This window comes from Balaenoptera musculus, chromosome 2 (genome assembly GCF_009873245.2).
Source record: "Balaenoptera musculus isolate JJ_BM4_2016_0621 chromosome 2, mBalMus1.pri.v3, whole genome shotgun sequence".
Taxonomy (NCBI): Eukaryota; Metazoa; Chordata; class Mammalia; order Artiodactyla; family Balaenopteridae; genus Balaenoptera; species Balaenoptera musculus.
The window spans coordinates 113,991,916-114,008,925 of NC_045786.1; the positions used below are offsets into that span (position 1 = coordinate 113,991,916).

Consider the following 17,010-nt stretch of genomic DNA (forward strand, 5'->3'; position numbering starts at 1 on the left):
CTGAGGTCTTCTTGCCTTCCCTGACCCTGGAAGCTGAGTCCCTTAAGGCAGAAGATTTCAAACTTTTCTGACCACAGTCTACTATTTACCATATTTACCATAATCTATTTACCCAGCACAGGTGCACATGCACATGTAGTACACACTCATATTTATAACTGAAACAAAACATTGCTGTAAAACAATGTTTAGCTCTTCACTATGTGTATTGCATTCTGTTTCTACTCTATTTCATCAAAAAATTTTCTGGTGAACCACTACATCTAGTGACCCATAAAATTGATTTCAGGACTCACAGGTCATGACCCATACTTTGGAAACACTGCTCTAAGGGGTCTATGTGGGTTCGGGAAAGTTCTGGGAGATGATGGACCTCACAGAATGCCTCACTACCTTGTCCCCTTCCAGTGTGAGGATGCATTTATTTTTCCTTCTGACTTTCTGTCATGACAAAGAATTAAGGAACAAACTGAGATCTCAGAGGAGAAGTGTGGGGACATAGACTTGACCTGTCACTCTAAGCAATTCTCACAGGCAATTCCAAGTCTACACTTTGGGGCAATTCTAGGCTTTTCATTTCCCCATCTCTAAAACTGTTTAAAAAAAACTACCACCAGCTGGTTGGTACTCATCAGCAGTCTGGCTGGAAGATTCTGGTGAATGGCTAGGATGAAGTGATTCAGGTTCCTGGGAATAAAGAAGCCTCACAGATCAGAGATAAGTTGCTAATGTATTAAATTCAAAAGTAATGAACAGGGACTCCCCTGGTGGCGCAGTGGATAAGACTCCGCGGTCCCAATGCGGGGGGCCTGGGTTCGATCCCTGGTCCGGGAGCTAGATCCCACACGCATGCCACAACTAGGAGTTCGCATGCCACAACTGAGGAGCCCGTGAGGTGCAACTAAGGAGCCCGCCTGCTGCAACTAACACCCAGCGCAACCAAATAAATAAACAAATATTAAAGAAAAGTAGTGAACAATGTATATTACATATTCTAATAAGCAAATAGTGCTTCAAACTAAAAATAAAAAATCTTGTTTTAATTTCTACCTTTGCAACCAAAGTCTAATTTACTGAATATAAAATAAAATAGTATCTCAAGAAAGGAAATATTAAAATCTTTTAAAATGGATTTGCAATAATAGTAAATAACATAATGTCATTATAGTTTGAAAACAATATTAAATAAAAATATTCATTCATTCAACAAATATTTACTGGATGCCTCCCATGTGCAAAGCTTAGAAGACATTATACTACAACTATATTCTTAAGAACTAGTAGATTAGTTGTTACTTTAATTCCTTTCTATACAGCACTACTTTTTCACTGCCTTCATGATATTTCTTAATATTTCTCATCCACAACATTAGTTAGTGCAGAGATGTGATAAAGGTACCCTATCACATAAGACATGAGGTTACACTCTAAGGATGAAATTAGGAGGGTCAACGTGTAATAATGTTACCTACCCAGAGTCATGCAAATGTGTGACTAAAGAGTTTTGAAAACATTCGTAGTCAGTCAAGGCTTTGGGAACCTTGAATATAAAGTCTTGAATCCAAATTAATATGTTATATATAACCTATAAAGTGGAACGTTGAAATTGGTAGTCTGGTTGGATTTATCCCAGGAAGAGGGGCTGGACCTCAGGGACAGGCCATGTGGTCCCTGGAGAAGTGTCAAGTTGTGCTTCGGAAGGAGAGGTGGGTACAGTTTGCCTGGGCGACCCAACCCTCCGGATGGCACTTTCCCCTTTGCTTTCATCCACGCTCACTAAGCAGTCTGATCACTAAGCTGACCTCCCAGATCGTCTATTCTGGGAGGCAGTTAAATTACGTGGAAACAGTTTGATCCAGTTGGGTCTTACTTTTAACAAGTGGGACCTGAGCATTGCTCAGGCTAGGGCTAACTACTCTCCAATACAGAGGCAAACCCCTTTTAGGTACCCCTCTCAATACCCTGTGCATTTTTTTTTTTTTTTGCATTACAATTTTTTTTAAACATCTTTATTGGAGTATAATTGCTTTACAATGGTGTGTTAGTTTCTGCTTTATAACAAAGTGAATCAGCTATACGTATACATATATCCCCATACCCCCTCCCTCTTGCGTCTCCTTCCCACCCTTCCTATCCCACCCCTCTAGGTGGTCACAAAGCACTGAGCTGATCTCCCTGTGCTATGTGGCTGCTTCCCACTAGCTATCTAGTTTACATTTGGTAGTGTATATATGTCCATGCCACTCTCTCACTTCGTCCCAGCTTCCCCTTCCCCTTCCCTGTGTCCTCAAGTCCATTCTCTACATCTGCATCTTTATCCCTGTTCTGCCCCTAGGTTCTTCATAACCTTTTTTTTTTTTTTTTGAGATTCCATATATATGTATTAGCATACGGTATTTGTTTTTCTCTTTCTGACTTACTTCACTCTGTATGACAGACTCTAGGTCCATCCATCTCACTACAAATAACTCAATTTCGTTTCTTTTTATGGCTGAGTAATATTCCATTGTATATATGTGCCACATCTTCTTTATCCATTCATCTGTTGATGGACACTTATGTTGCTTCCATGTCCTGGCTATTGTAAATAGAGCTGCAATGAACATTGTGGTACATGACTCTTTTTGAATTATGGTTTTCTCAGGGTATATGCCCAGTAGTGGGATTGTTGGGTCATATGGTAGTTCTATTTTTAGTTTTTTAAGGACCCTTCATACTGTTCCCCATAGTGGCTGTATCAATTTACATTCCCACCAACAGTGCAAGAGTGTTCCCTTTTCTCCACACCCTCTCCAGTATTTATTGTTTGTAGATTTTTTGATGATGGCCATTCTGACCGGTGTGAGGTGATACCTCATTGTAGTTTTGATTTGCATTTCTCTAATGATTAATGATGTTGAGCATTCTTTCATGTGTTTGTTGGCAATCTGTATATCTTCTTTGGAGAAATGTGTATTTAGGTCTTCTGCCCATTTTTGGATTGGGTTGTTTGGTTTTTTGATATTGAGCTGCATGAGCTGCTTGTATATTTTGGAGATTAATCCTTTGTCAGTTGCTTCATTTGCAAATATCTTCTCCAATTCTGAGGGTTGTCTTTTCATCTTGTTTATGGTTTCCTTTGCTGTGCAAAAGCTTTTAAGTTTCATTAGGTCCCGTTTATTTATTTTTGTTTTTATTTCCATTTCTATAGGAGGTGGGTCAAAAAGGATCTTCCTGTGATTTATGTCATAGAGAGTTCTGCCTATGTTTTCCTCTAAGAGTTTTATACTGTCTAGCCTTACATTTAGGTCTTTAATCTATTTTGAGTTTATTTTTGTGTATAGTGTTAGGGAGTGTTCTAATTTCATTCTTTTACATGTAGCTGTCCAGTTTTCCCAGCATCACTTATTGAAGAGGCTGTCTTTTCTCCATTGTATATTCTTGCCTCCTTTATCAAAAATAAGGTGACCATATGTGTGTGGGTTTATCTCTGGGCTTTCTATCCTGTTCCATTGATCTATATTTCTGTTTTTGTGCCAGTACCATACTGTCTTGATTACTGAAGCTTTGTAGTATAGTCTGAAGTCAGGGAGCCTGATTCCTCCAGCTCAGTTTTTCTTTCTCAAGATTGCTTTGGCTATTCGGGATCTTTTGTGTTTGCATAGAAATTGTGAAATTTTTTGTTCTAGTTCTGTGAAAAATGCCATTGGTAGTTTGATAGGGATTGCATTGAATTTGTAGATTGCTTTGGGTAGTACAGTCATTTGCACAATGTTGACTCTTCCAATCCAAGAACATGGTATATTTCTCCATCTGTTTGTATCATCTTTAATATCTTTCATCAGTGTCATAGTTTTCTGCATGCAGGTCTTTTGTCTCCTTAGGTAGGTTTATTCCTATATATTTTATTCTTTTTCTTGCAATGGTGAATGGGAGTGTTTCCTTAATTTCTTCTTCAGATTTTTCATCATTAGTGTATAGGAATGCAAGAGATCTCTGTGCATTAATTTTGTATCCTGCTGCTTTACCAAATTTATTGATTAGCTCTGGTAGTTTTCTGGTGGCATCTTTAGGATTATTTATGTATAGTATCATGTCATCTGCAAACAGTGACAGCTTTACTTATTCTTTTCTGATTTGGATTCCTTTTATTTCTTTTTCTTCTCTGATTGCTGTGGCTAAAACTTCCAAAACTAGGTTGAATAATAGCAGTGAGAGTGGGCAACCTTGTCTTCTTCCTGACCGTAGTGGAAATGGTTTCAGTTTTTCACCACTGAGAATGATGTTGGCTGTGGCTTTTTCATATATGGCCTTTATTATGTTGAGGTAAGTTCCCTCTATGCCTACTGTCTGGGGTTTTTTTTTTATCATAAATGGGTGTTGAATTTTGTCGAAAGCTTTTTCTGCATCTATTGAGATGATCATATGGTTTTTCTCCTTCAATTTGTTAATATGGTTTATCACATTGCTTGATTTGCATATATTGAAGAATCCTTGCATTCCTGGGATAAACCCCGCTTGATCATGGTATGTGATCCTTTTAATGTGCTGTTGGATTCTGTTTGCTAGTATTTTGTTGAGGATTTTCGCATCTATGTTCATCAGTGATATTGGCCTGTAGTTTTTTCTTTGTGACATCTTTGTCTGGTTTTGGTATCAGGGTGATGGTGGCCTCATAGAATGAGTTTGGGAGTGTTCCCTCCTCTGCTATATTTTGGAAGAGTTTGAGAAGGATAGGTGTTAGCTCTTCTCTAAATGTTTGATAGAATTCGCCTGTGAAGCCATCTGGTCCTGGGCTTTTGTTTGTTGGAAGATTTTTAATTAGAGTCTCAATTTCAGTGCTTGTGATTGGTCTGTTTATATTTTCTATTTCTTCCTGGTTCAGTCTCAGAAGGTTGTGCTTTTCTGAGAATCTGTCCATTTCTTCCAGGTTGTCCATTTTATTGGCATAGAGTTGCTTGTAGTAATCTCTCATGATCCTTTGTATTTCTGCAGTGTCAGTTGTTACTTCTCCTTTTTCGTTTCTAATTCTACTGATTTGAGTCTTCTCCGTTTTTTTCTTGATGAGTCTGGCTAATGGTTTATCAATTGTGATTATCTTCTCAAAGAACCAGCTTTTAGTTTTACTGATCTTTGCTATCGTTTCCTTCATTTCTTTTTCATTTATTTCTGATCTGATATTTATGATTTCTTTCCTTCTGCTAACTTTGGGGTCTTTGTTCTTCTTTTTTAATTGCTTTAGGTGTAATGTTAGGTTGTTTATCTGAGATGTTTCTTGTTTCTTGAGGTAGGATTGTATTGCTATAAACTTCCCTCTTAAAACTGCTTTTGCTACATCCCATAGGTTTTGGGTTTTTGTGTTTTCATTGTCATTTGTTTCTAGGTATTTTTTGATTTGCTCTTTGATTTCTTCAGTGATCTCTTGGTTATAAAGTAGTGTATTGTTTAGCCTCCATGTGTTTGTATTTTTTACACATTTTTTCCTGTAATTGAAATCTAGTCTCATAGCGTTGTGGTCAGAAAAGATACTTGATACAATTTCAATTTTCTGAAATTTACCAAGGCTTAATTTATGACCCAAGATATGATCTATCCTGGAGAATGTTCCATGAGCACTTGAGAAGAAAGTGTATTCTGTTGTTTTTGGATGGAATGTCCTATAAATATCAATTAAGTCCATCTTGTTTAATCTATCATTTAAAGCTTGTGTTTCCTTATTTATTTTCATTTTGGATGATCTGTCCATTGGTGAAAGTGGGGTGTTAAAGTCCCCTAGTATGATTGTGTTATTGTCGATTTCCCCTTTTATGGCTGTTAACATTTGCCTTATATATTGAGGTGTTCCTATGTTGGGTGTATAAATATTTACAATTGTTATATCTTCGTCTTGAATTGATCCCTTGATCATTATGTAGTGTCCTTCTTTGTCTCTTGTAATAGTCTTTATTTATTTATTTTTTATTTATTTATTTATTTATTTATTTATTTATTTATGGCTGTGTTGGGTCTTCGTTTCTGTGCGAGGGCTTTCTCCAGTTGCAGCAAGTGGGGGCCACTCTTCATTGCGGTGCGCGGGCCTCTCACTGTCGCGGCCTCTCCCGTTGCGGAGCACAGGCTCCAGACGCGCAGGCTCAGCAATTGTGGCTCACGGGCCTAGTCGCTCCGCGGCATGTGGGATCCTCCCAGACCAGGGCTCGAACCCGTGTCCCCTGCATTGGCAGGCAGACTCTCAACCACTGCGCCACCAGGGAAGCCCCAATAGTCTTTATTTTAAAGTCTATTTTGCCTGATATGAGAATTGCTATTCCAGCTTTCTTTTGATTTCCATTTGCATGGAATATCTTTTTCCATCCCCTCACTTTCAGTCTGTATGTGTCCCTAGGTCTGAAGTGGGTCTCTTGTAGACAGCATATGTATGGGTCTTGTTTTTGTATCCATTCAGCCACTCTATGTCTTTTGGTTGGAGCATTTAATCCATTTACATTTAAGGTAATTATCAATATGTATGTTTCTATTACCATTTTCTTAATTTTGGGGTTTGCTTTTGGGTTTTGGGTTTGCTATTTTGGGTTTTGGGTTTGCTATTGTAGGTCTTTTCCTTCTCTTGTGTTTCCTGCCTAGAGAAGTTACTTTAGCATTTGTTGTAAAGCTGGTTTGGTGGTGCTGAATTTCTTAGCTTCTGCTTGTCTGTAAAGGTTTTAATTTCTCCATCGAATCTGAATGAGATCCTTGCTGGGTAGAGTAATCTTGGTTGTAGGTTTTTCCCTTTCATCACTTTAAACATGTCCTGCCACTCCCTTCTGCCTTGCAGAGTTTCTGCTGAAAGATCAGCTGTTAACCTTATGGGGATTCCCTTGTATGTTATTTGTTGTTTTTCCCTTGCTGCTTTTAATATTTTTCCTTTGTATTTAATTTTTGATAGTTTGATTAATATGTGTCTTGGCATGTTTCTCCTTGGATTTATCCTGTATGAGACTCTCTGCGTTTCCTGGACCTGATTAACTACTTCCTTTCCCATATTAGGGAAGTTTTCAACTATAATCTCTTCAAATATTTTCTCAGTCCCTTTCTTTTTCTCTTCTTCTTCTGGGGTCCCTATAATTTGAATGTTGGTGCATTTAATGTTGTCCCAGAGGTCTCTGAGACTGTCCTCAATTCTTTTCATTCTTTTTTCTTTATTCTGCTCTGTGGTAATTATTTCCACTATTTTATCTTCCAGGTCACTTTTCCATTCTTCTGCCTTCATTATTCTGCTATTGTTTCCTTCTAGAGAATTTTTAACTTCATTTATTGTGTTGTTCATCATTGTTTGTTTGCTCTTTAGTTCTTCTAGGTCCTTGGTAAACGTTTCTTGTATTTTCTCCATTCTATTTCCAAGATTTTGGATCATCTTTACTATCATTACTCTGAATTCTTTTTCAGGTAGACTGCCTATTTCCTCTTCGTTTGTTTGGTCTGGTGGGTTTTTACCTTGCTCCTTCATCTGCTGTGTGTCTCTCTGTCTTCTCATTTTGCTTATCTTACTGTGTTTGGGGTCTCCTTTTCACAGGCTGCACGTTTGTAGTTCCCGTTGTTTTTGGTGTCTGCCCCCAGTGGCTAAGGTTGGTTCAGTGGGTTGTGTAGGCTTTCTGGTGGCAGGGACTAGTGCCTGTGTTCTGGTAGATGAGGCTGGATCTTGTCTTTTTGGTGGGCAGGACTGTGTCCAGTGGTGTGTTTGGGGATGTCTGTGACCTTATTATTATTTTAGGTCGCCTCTCTGCTAATGGGTGCAGTTGTGTTCCTGTGTTGCTAGTTGTTTGGCATAGGGTGTCCTGCACTGTAGTTTGCTGGTCGTTGAGTGGAGCTGGGTCTTAGCGTTGAGATGGAGATCTCTGGGAGAGCTTTTGCTGTTTGATATTACGTGGAGCCGGGTGGTCTCTGGTGGACCAATGTCCTGAACTCGGCTCCCCCACCTCAGAGGCACAGGCCTGACACCCGGCTGGAGCACCAAGACCCTGTCAGGCACATAGCTCAGAAGAAAAGGGAGAAAAAAAGAAAGAAAGAAAGAAAAAATAAAATAAAGTCATTAAAATAAAAAATAATTATTAAAAATAAAAAAGTTAAAAAGCAATAAGAAAAGAAAGAAAGAAGAGAGCAACCAAACCAAAAAACAAATCCACCAATGATAACAAGCACTAAAAACTATACCAAAAAAAAAAAAACCAAAAAAAAATACACGTACAGACAGAACCCTAGGACAAATGGCAAAAGCAAAGCTATAAAGACAAAACCACACAATGAAGCATACACATACACACTCACAAAAAGACAAAAAGGAAGAAAACATATATATTGTTGCTCCCAAAGTCCACTGCCTCAGTTTTGGGATGATTCGTTGTCTATTCAGGTATTCCAGATATGCAGCGTACATCAAGTTGATTGTGGAGATTTAATCCGCTGCTCCTGAGGCTGCATGGAGAGATTTCCCTTTCTCTTCTTTATTTGAAAAGCTCCTGGGGTTCAGCTTTGGATTGGCTCCACCTATGCGTGTAGGTCGCCTGAGGGCGTCTGTTCCTGCCCAGACAGGATGGGGTTAAGTAGCAGCTGCTTCGGGGGATTGGCTCATTCAGGCCGGGGGGAGGCAGGGGTACGGAATGCGCGGCGAGCCTGCGGTGGCAGAGGCCGGCATGACGTTGCACCAGCCTGAGGCACGCCATGTGTTCTCCTGGGGAAGTTGTCCCTGGATCACGGGACCCTGGCAGTGGCGGTCTGCACAGGCTTCCAGGAGGGGAGGTGTGGATAGTGACCTGTGCTTGCACACAGGCTTCTTGGTGGCTGCAGCAGCAGCCTTAGCGTCTCATGCCCGTCTCTGGTGTCCGTGCTGATAGCCACGGCCCGCGTCCGTCTCTGGAGCTCGTTTAGGCCCTGTTCTGAATCCCCTCTCCTCGCGCACCCTAAAACAATGATCTCTTGCCTCTTAGGCAAGTCTAGATTTTTCCCAGACTCCCTCCCAGCTAGCCATGGCGCACTAGCCCCCTTCAGGACGTGTTCACGCAGCCAACCCCAGTCCTCTCCCTGGGATCTGACCTCCGAAGCCTGAGCCTCAGCTCCCAGCCCCCGCCCGCCCCGGCGGGTGAGCAGACAAGCCTCTCGGGCTGGTGAGTGCTGGTCGGCACTGATCCTCTGTGTGGGAATCTCTCCGCTTTGCCCTCTGCACCCCTGTTGCTGCGCTCTCCTCTGTGGCTCCGAAGCTTCCCCCCTCGCCACTCCCTGTCTCCGCCAGTGAAGGGGCTTCCTGGTGTGTGGAAACCTTTCCTCCTTCACAGCTCCCTCCCCGAGGTGCAGGTCCCATCTCTCATCTTTTGTCTGTGTTTTTTCTTTTTTCTTTTGCCCTACCCAGGTACATGGAGAGTTTCTTGCCTTTTGGGAAGTCTGAGGTCTTCTGCCAGCGTTCAGTAGGTGTTTTATAGGAGTTGTTCCACATGTAGATGTATTTCTGATGTATTTGCGGGGAGGAAGGTGATCTCCGCGTCTTACTCTTCCACCATCTTGAAGGTCTCTTCCACCCTGTGCGTTTTGAGGCCTCCCAGTTTGGCTGGTGGGAGCAGACACTGTTCCCAGCCCCGCATGACTGCCCAGCGGTGATCCCTCGAATCCTTCGGACGGCTGTTTCCAGGCCTTGCTAGTTTCCTCATATGTGCTCAGGTCAGCTGAATACTTGAGGCATCCCTCTGCAGATCTTCGGTGTCTCTCTCTGTGCAGCTCTCTCCTTCTCTGGTGCTATGGCCTGTGAACTCTAGATGCCTTGCCCTCCCCGGCCTCTCAGCTCCTTCTCAACCCAGGGAGCCCACTGGTTGAGGGAGTCCACTGGATTTCTCCTGTGTGTCCCTGGAAACTCTCTCAAGCCAGTGAGCTGGGGCAATCCATAGGGCTCATCTCATTTGCTTTCCATCTCAGGTATGACTCTCCCTCCTTGTCTTATGTCCAGTGTCTTAAAAATTGTGGTTTCATATATGTTGTTCATTTTCTGTTCTTGCTGTTTCAGGCAGGAGAGTAAATCTGGTCCCTGTGACTTCATCTTGGCTGGAAATACAGTGGTGAACAAATAGACTTCACAGTATATCAATATAATCTTTCATGAGTTTGGTTAGCATTAAGCAGTCCTTGAGAATCTGTCCATGGAATGATGGTGTTTCTGAACCTGTGAAGCTCAAGACTAGATCCTGGAACCTGGCACGTTGTTCCTGCCATCCCTGAGTGAACAGCTGATCTCTTTCTGAGGTCTTCATTTCCTTTTGCTAACTACAATACTAATTCTGTCTTCATTTGTGAAAGGGGAAGTTTCATTTACTTAGCATCAGTGAATCTTATTATTTTAATGATGAATCTCATTTCAAAGAATAAAGTACAGAAAAAACAACATTATCTGTTTCTAGACATTGTCTGTTTCTATACATACACACACACACAATATTCAGAGAGCATATATATGTATGTATGTGTGTGTATATATCTATGGTCTCTGAATATTTTTTCAAAGTAAGCTTTGATGACATACAATGAAGCAGTTTATGATGTATGAAACTGTTGCAATCATATGATCATTTTCCTTACAAATCCTAAGATAAAGTATCTATAAAATGAGTGTTTTCATAAATTGTGTTGAAAAACTAGTGCTATCCATCTGGCAAAGATACACTAAACTCGAAGTTATACTTAAAAAGCCAACGTACTTACCATATGTCTCAATAATTTAAAGGTAAAATCTACTTGAAACAAGATGTCTGGGACACATACACCATATCCAGTTGCCCAAAAGTTCATCTGTTAACCATTGTTCTGGCAGGGAGCATTGCTTTTTTTAAGTAGAGACTAATTCAGTTTTGTAAAGCTCAAGTTTTTTTTCTTCCGTAAAAGACTGTTCAACATTGATAAACCTTAATCCGCTTAACGTTTAAATTGTCTCCAACACACAGTATTAAGCAAAAATATTCCATGAAAAACTAATTATAGTTTACTTTATTTATACACGGAAAACTCTGAACAAATGAATATATTATTCCATGGAGACAAAGTGACTTTCCTTTTGAACAGGAACTATGCTCTGTTTGTTTACTTGGGCAATCTTTTATCAAGTGAAGCCATTTCATAATTCAATTCAGCCCTCTTGTGTACTTTGGTGAACTTTTTCCAGATTCTCTATTGCGATTCAGATCCTTTGCTTTTTTTTTTTTTTTTTTGATTCAGATCCTTATAATGAAATTTGTATTGAAGTAATAATATAAAATCACAAAAACTATGGCAATGAAGAGGATGAATTTACAGAGGAAGCATGTTTTAAAGCTTTGCTTTCTGAATTCTAGACCTGAATTAAATCCTATTAAATCACCATTTTCACAGGATGTAAAAGTTTGGTGTCTGTGTATATATGTTGGGGTTTTTTTAATCATAATTTTTAACTCAGTCACCCTCTTAATTAACTGATATAAGTATATAAGCTGTTTTTCTTACCTTTCAGGAATGTTGGGAATACAAATTGAGTAATGTATGTGAAAAAAGCTTTATGTCATTAGCTGGAAAGGAAGTCTTTCAGTCTAAGTTTATGTTATCCCTATTATGGAAAGACAAAGCCATATTTGGTGATGTCAGTGGTGTGGGGGGAGGGGCAATGCCCGTCAGAGCCACTGGGATCAGGACTTCTGTCCGAAAGAACTTATAAAAGCGCGATCAGATTTAGTTCTTTCTCCCCGGAGGTCCTGCTAGATCTCCATGTTCTTATCCAGATACTGAACCAGCAGGTAGTACATAAACGTCCATAGTTATATGATTAGGCAGAAGCCTCATAGCACAGGGAGATCAGCTCGGTGACCACATAGAGGGGTGGGATAGGGAGGGTGGGAGGGAGACGCAAGAGGGAGGAGATATGGGGATATATGTGTACGTATTGCTGATTCACTTTGTTATACAGCAGAAACTAACACACCATTGTAAAGCAATTATACTCCAATAAAGATGTTTAAAAAAAAAAAAAAAGAATGGAAATCAGTGTAGTGGAAGTAATGATTTTGTGAAAACCAGAATACAGAATTTTAACAGAGGAGACCAGGGGGGAAAATGAAGTTAGCACACCTAATAAATGCGCTATATGAGAATCATACACAAAGAAATATAATGTCTTAGTGTGCTCTGTTCATAAAATGAGACTGATTTAAGGAGAAAGGCTTTTCTACCTCGCCTCTCCTCTCCTCTCCCTCTCTCTTTCTTTAATAATTATTGCTCCAAAGGCAAAGTTATGAACTGCCTTGAGAAAAAGTCCAAGCTCTTTTGTGGCTGCTCTGGTTTGATTACATGAATTTCATTCACCACTGTGCTTTTTGTATAATTTCCCCATTAGAAGGGAATGCCTTTACCTGGAAAAAAAAAAATCCACAAATCAATATAGCAATATTTGAGAGACTGACCAAGTCTAATTATGATAAAAATTGTTACAATTTTAAAAATTTAAGATTTTTAAAAATTTAAAAAATTTTAAAGTTTTAGTGTTTTATGTTTAATTTCCATTAATGTCCCATAGTTTATGGTGGGATGTGTTGATGCTGAAGCTCTTACTACAGTCTATTTTCAGTTGGTGGGAAGGCATACAATGTTTACCTTCACTGCTCTTTTTGGTGTTTCAGCCAAGATGGGTGGCAGAATTCCCTTGTAAAAACCGAACAACCTATTGGAGAAATAAAAAGATTTATATAAGTAAGGGAATTAGGAAACAGGTGATTTTGCCGTTGTTTATGGATAAAGCAACTAATCTTAAAGTATTCCCAATTATTCAATGTAGCACATCAGTCATGAAATCTTCCTTTGTTTTAATTCTAAAGTGCAGAGATTATGAATTCTACATCTATGTCTACTATGACATTCAGAAGAGGAATAAATGATACTGAGACTGGAACCCCTTAGGTAAGTTGCTAAACATAATCATGAGTTGTACCTTAAAGATAGAAGTCAACCCTCCTTAATCCAAGGAATCTTGAATTTATTTTCCCAGTTGTGTGGTTGGTAGTAACCTCAAGCTGTCTACCGTCTTGCATCTCCTCCCTGTGGTCACCAAATGAGGTTAGTGCTATACTTAAGCCCACTAGACTGAAACTTCTGAGGCTAACCAGGTGATGAAAACCTCAATTTTAGGTTTACTAACACAGGGGAACTAACAAACTCTATGGCTGTGGAACTAGGGCTCCCAGCTCTGTCTTGAATTAGTCATAATTTTTTTAACTTCCTTGATGGAGATGGAAGGAGGTCAGGGAGGGCTAATTACAGGGACATACGTTGCTGACAGAAGAAATGTCAAACTCCCCTGCTGATGTGCAATCTCACAGGGCATGGGAGAGCTATTATTACCAATATTGAGGGACTCATGGTTACATATTCAGACATTTTTAGGAAAAAAAAAGAATGAGTGTCATATGCTCATGATAAGTTTTATAAAAAGTCACCACTTATTTCTCATTAAAATTTAAGATTCAAAATTTTAAATTTGTCTGTCCTGGAATCTTTACATATATATATGCTATACCCTCATTTAAACCTGAAAATATTTCAACAGAAGAGAATATTCTGCATCATTTTCTGAGATAATCAGTTTCCCTGGTGAACCCGTAAGTGGCTACAGATAAAGGCAGGACTCAACGTGTTCCTATTTTAGGATATACATTTAATATCCTAGAGAAAGCTGGAGCTTCTCTGATTGGCCCGTCAAACATCACTCCAGCTCCCTTATTTGGGTTCTGCTTCTAGCTGAACTTCTGGAACAATAACCTTAAGAATTTATTCAGATTAACCCACTGTGCCACCCAATCCAACATGGTGACCTCTTGCTCTTCCTCGATTCACTGGCTTACACAGCACCCTTCAGTGAGGGGAGCAAAAGGCTTTTCTTACAGCTTCTAATTGTTAGTTCCTTGAGGGCTAGGTGTGCACTACAGTGCTTATCCCAGAGTGTTTGTGTGTGTGTGTGTGCGCGCATGTGTATGTAACCAGGACCCAAATATTTGTTAAGATTATGGATTTTATGAAGAGGAAGAAAGGAATCAAATGATCCCCTGATGTGGGCTTATTTTGCCCACTATTTTCAACCTAATGAATAGTACTAGCATTTGTATATAGGAAGTAAAGCAGAATCTGCTTTGAAGAACTATGGGAATTCATGAATTCCCCCCACCTCCTTTCCATTCCAACTACTGATGCCTGAAATTCACTTGTAAAACTTAAATACTCTTGTCATTTAAATTTCATTATAAATTAATTATTATATAATTTTCAGCATGAGAGTGACTAAGCATAGGTTTGGTCTTCCTAAAAGATAAATGTGATTTTCCTGAATAGAAGTTCTATATTTATAATAAAAGACATTATTAGTTCTGTTCTTCTTGGGCTGATTTTTTCACATCTGGAAGATTATGTCTGGTTATAGGGGGGAAACAAAGAAGTACATTTAAGTAAGTAAAGCTTTTAGGACAGAGTGTCCTGGTTAATAGAGGTACTTGAAATCCCATACAACGGAGAACAGATATAGGACGAACAGTTGCTCAGCCTGGAGAAGAAACAGCTTAGGGACAAACATGATGAACATGATGGATCTTTTGAAAAATGAGCATGTAGGAAAGAGATTAGACTTTTCTGTGTGTTTCCAGGTGGTAGAACTAGGACCAACAGGTTCAAGCAGCAAGGAAAGACACATTTTTGGCTCAGTGGGAGCTTAATACAAGGAAGTACTTCTAATAATCAGAACTATCTGAAGATAGAATGGACTCTCTTGAAAAGTATGAGTTCCTTTTGGTGTGTGGTCAAGCAGTCTGGATGGCCACTCATCATGGATGCCTGAAATGGACGTACACAGCAATGGAAGGATTTGAGGGACCTCAAGGTTGGTTTACTCCAATCCTCAGATTTTGGTAGTCTAAGAAAAAGAACAAGAAGACATGGGAAAGCACTTTTCTGAAGAGACAAACTCTGCATTACTTTAAACTTTTGCCTAACATGGAGCACTGCTTCTCTGGAGGACAGAAGTCTTATAAGCAACACAGAAGGTCTTCATTTTAAAAATGATGAGAGAAAATATTAAAAAGAGATGTAAGGCAGGAGGGAAGAAAGGCAGCTGGGAGAACCATAAGGATTTAATCTGAAAAGAGCTGGGAGGTCCAGAGCCCTCTGCTTCATGTTGGCGATGCTTCCTTGATGCGTCCTCTTTCTCCTCTCTCTGCTCTGCTCCTTTCATGTGCAATCATCTTCCCCTCCCCCACCAGCTCCAGCCATCCCACCATCCTGAACTCTCTAATGAGGAATGAAGAGCTTTAAAGGGAGATTCTCAAGGACCATGGGCAGCGTTTGCTGGCAAATGGGAAGCTAGAACTATGTACTTCCTTGCATTATTTTTAAAGTATATCCATGCAGTAGTGGGCAACTATGGAATAGCCAGGCTGGCACCTCTTCTGCTGAGAATTGCCCCACCCAATTTTTTTTAAACCACTGGAACCAACGTTTTAGTACAATATGATACTGCTTGTAGGCAGTGGTTGACTGGGCATCTCGTCAAATGGATCCAAGTGGTATTCTGCCTCTGTGCCCCAGTTAATCTGACCCAAGCAGTGCTTTTCTCCAGGATTTTGGAATTGGAATTGAAAAGGTCAGCCTCACTCTGTGTGGTTGAAGCTCTAAGATATAAAGCTAGAATATCAACAGCTGTCATGTTTTCTGTCAATCTGTAGTGATAAGAAAGAAGGAAACCATCGTTCAGGGAAACAAAGAAGCAAGATAGAGAAGTTCTGGTACTGTGAGTGTGATCCTGCTGCCAGGATTTCTTTAAGCCTAGTTACACCTTGACCCTTCTTAAATACTGACATTTCCCTTTGCTTTTGATCCTTTGAGACACCCAGTAACATTTATAATAAATTCCTTTATTTACTTACAACCCAAAGTCCCGGATCGGGAAATTGGCCCCTACAGCCAAAGTGGCTGCTGCTGTACCTCTGTACCACGCCCTCTCCCATGAAAAGCCTTTGGTCAGGTAAGAGTGCACTTGGGCCAATCCAAAGAGTCACACCCAAAATGTGAGCAAGAATGCAAATCAAAACTACAATGAGGTACCACCTCACACCAGTCAGAATGGACATAATTTAAAAGTCTACAAATAATAAATGTTGGAGAGGGTGTGAAGAAAAGGGAACCCTCTTACACTGTTGGTGGGAATGTAAATTGGTGCAGTTATTATGGAAAACGGTATGGAGGTTCCTCAAAAAACTAAAAATAGAGTTGCCATATGATCCAGCAATCCCACTCCTGGGCATATACCCAGACAAAGCTATAATTCGAAAAGATACATGCACCCCTATGTTCGTAGCATCACTATTTATAATAGCCAAGGCAAGGAAACAACCTAAATGTCCATCGGCAGATGAATGGATAAAGAAGATGTGGTATATATGTACAATGGAGTACTACTCAGCTATAAAAAAGAATGAAATAATGCTATTTTCAGCTACATGTATGGACCTAGAGATTATCATACTAAGCGAAGTAAGTCAGAAAGAGAAAGACAAATACCATATATCACTCATATGTGGAATCTAAAATATGACATGAACATATCTATGAAACAGAAACAGACTCATAGGCAGAGAACGGACTTGTGGTTGCCAAGGGGGAGAGGGGGTGAGGGAGGGAAGAATTGGGAGCTTGCGATTAGCAAACTACTATATATAGGATGGATAAAAAACAAGGTGCTACTGTATAGCAAAGGGAACTATATTCAATATCCTGTGATAAACCAGAATGGAAAAGAATATGAAAACAAGTATATATTGATATATGCATAACTGAATCACTATGCTGTATGGCAGAAATTAATACAACATTGTAAATGTAAATCAACTATACTTCAAAAAAATTTTTTTTAAAATGTGAGCAAGAGAATGTGGGTAAGGCCTCAAGCTGATGACATATTTTTCTGACTTGATTAGATAATTACTGGAAGTTTTCCTAATGTAAAGTATGATATAC

General features: G+C 39.7%; 1 protein-coding gene across 4 annotated transcripts in view; it reads right to left on the reverse strand.

The window, feature by feature from the left end:
- The window catches only part of SLC25A21 (solute carrier family 25 member 21), a 513,974-nt gene that overhangs the window by 62,701 nt on the left and 434,263 nt on the right, over positions 1-17,010 (reverse strand). For all 4 annotated transcript variants that reach the window (XM_036844061.1, XM_036844060.1, XM_036844059.1 and 1 more), the window contains one exon: positions 12,610-12,676. In XM_036844061.1, the coding sequence (XP_036699956.1) occupies positions 12,610-12,676 (67 nt within the window). The remainder of the gene's footprint in view (positions 1-12,609; positions 12,677-17,010) is intronic.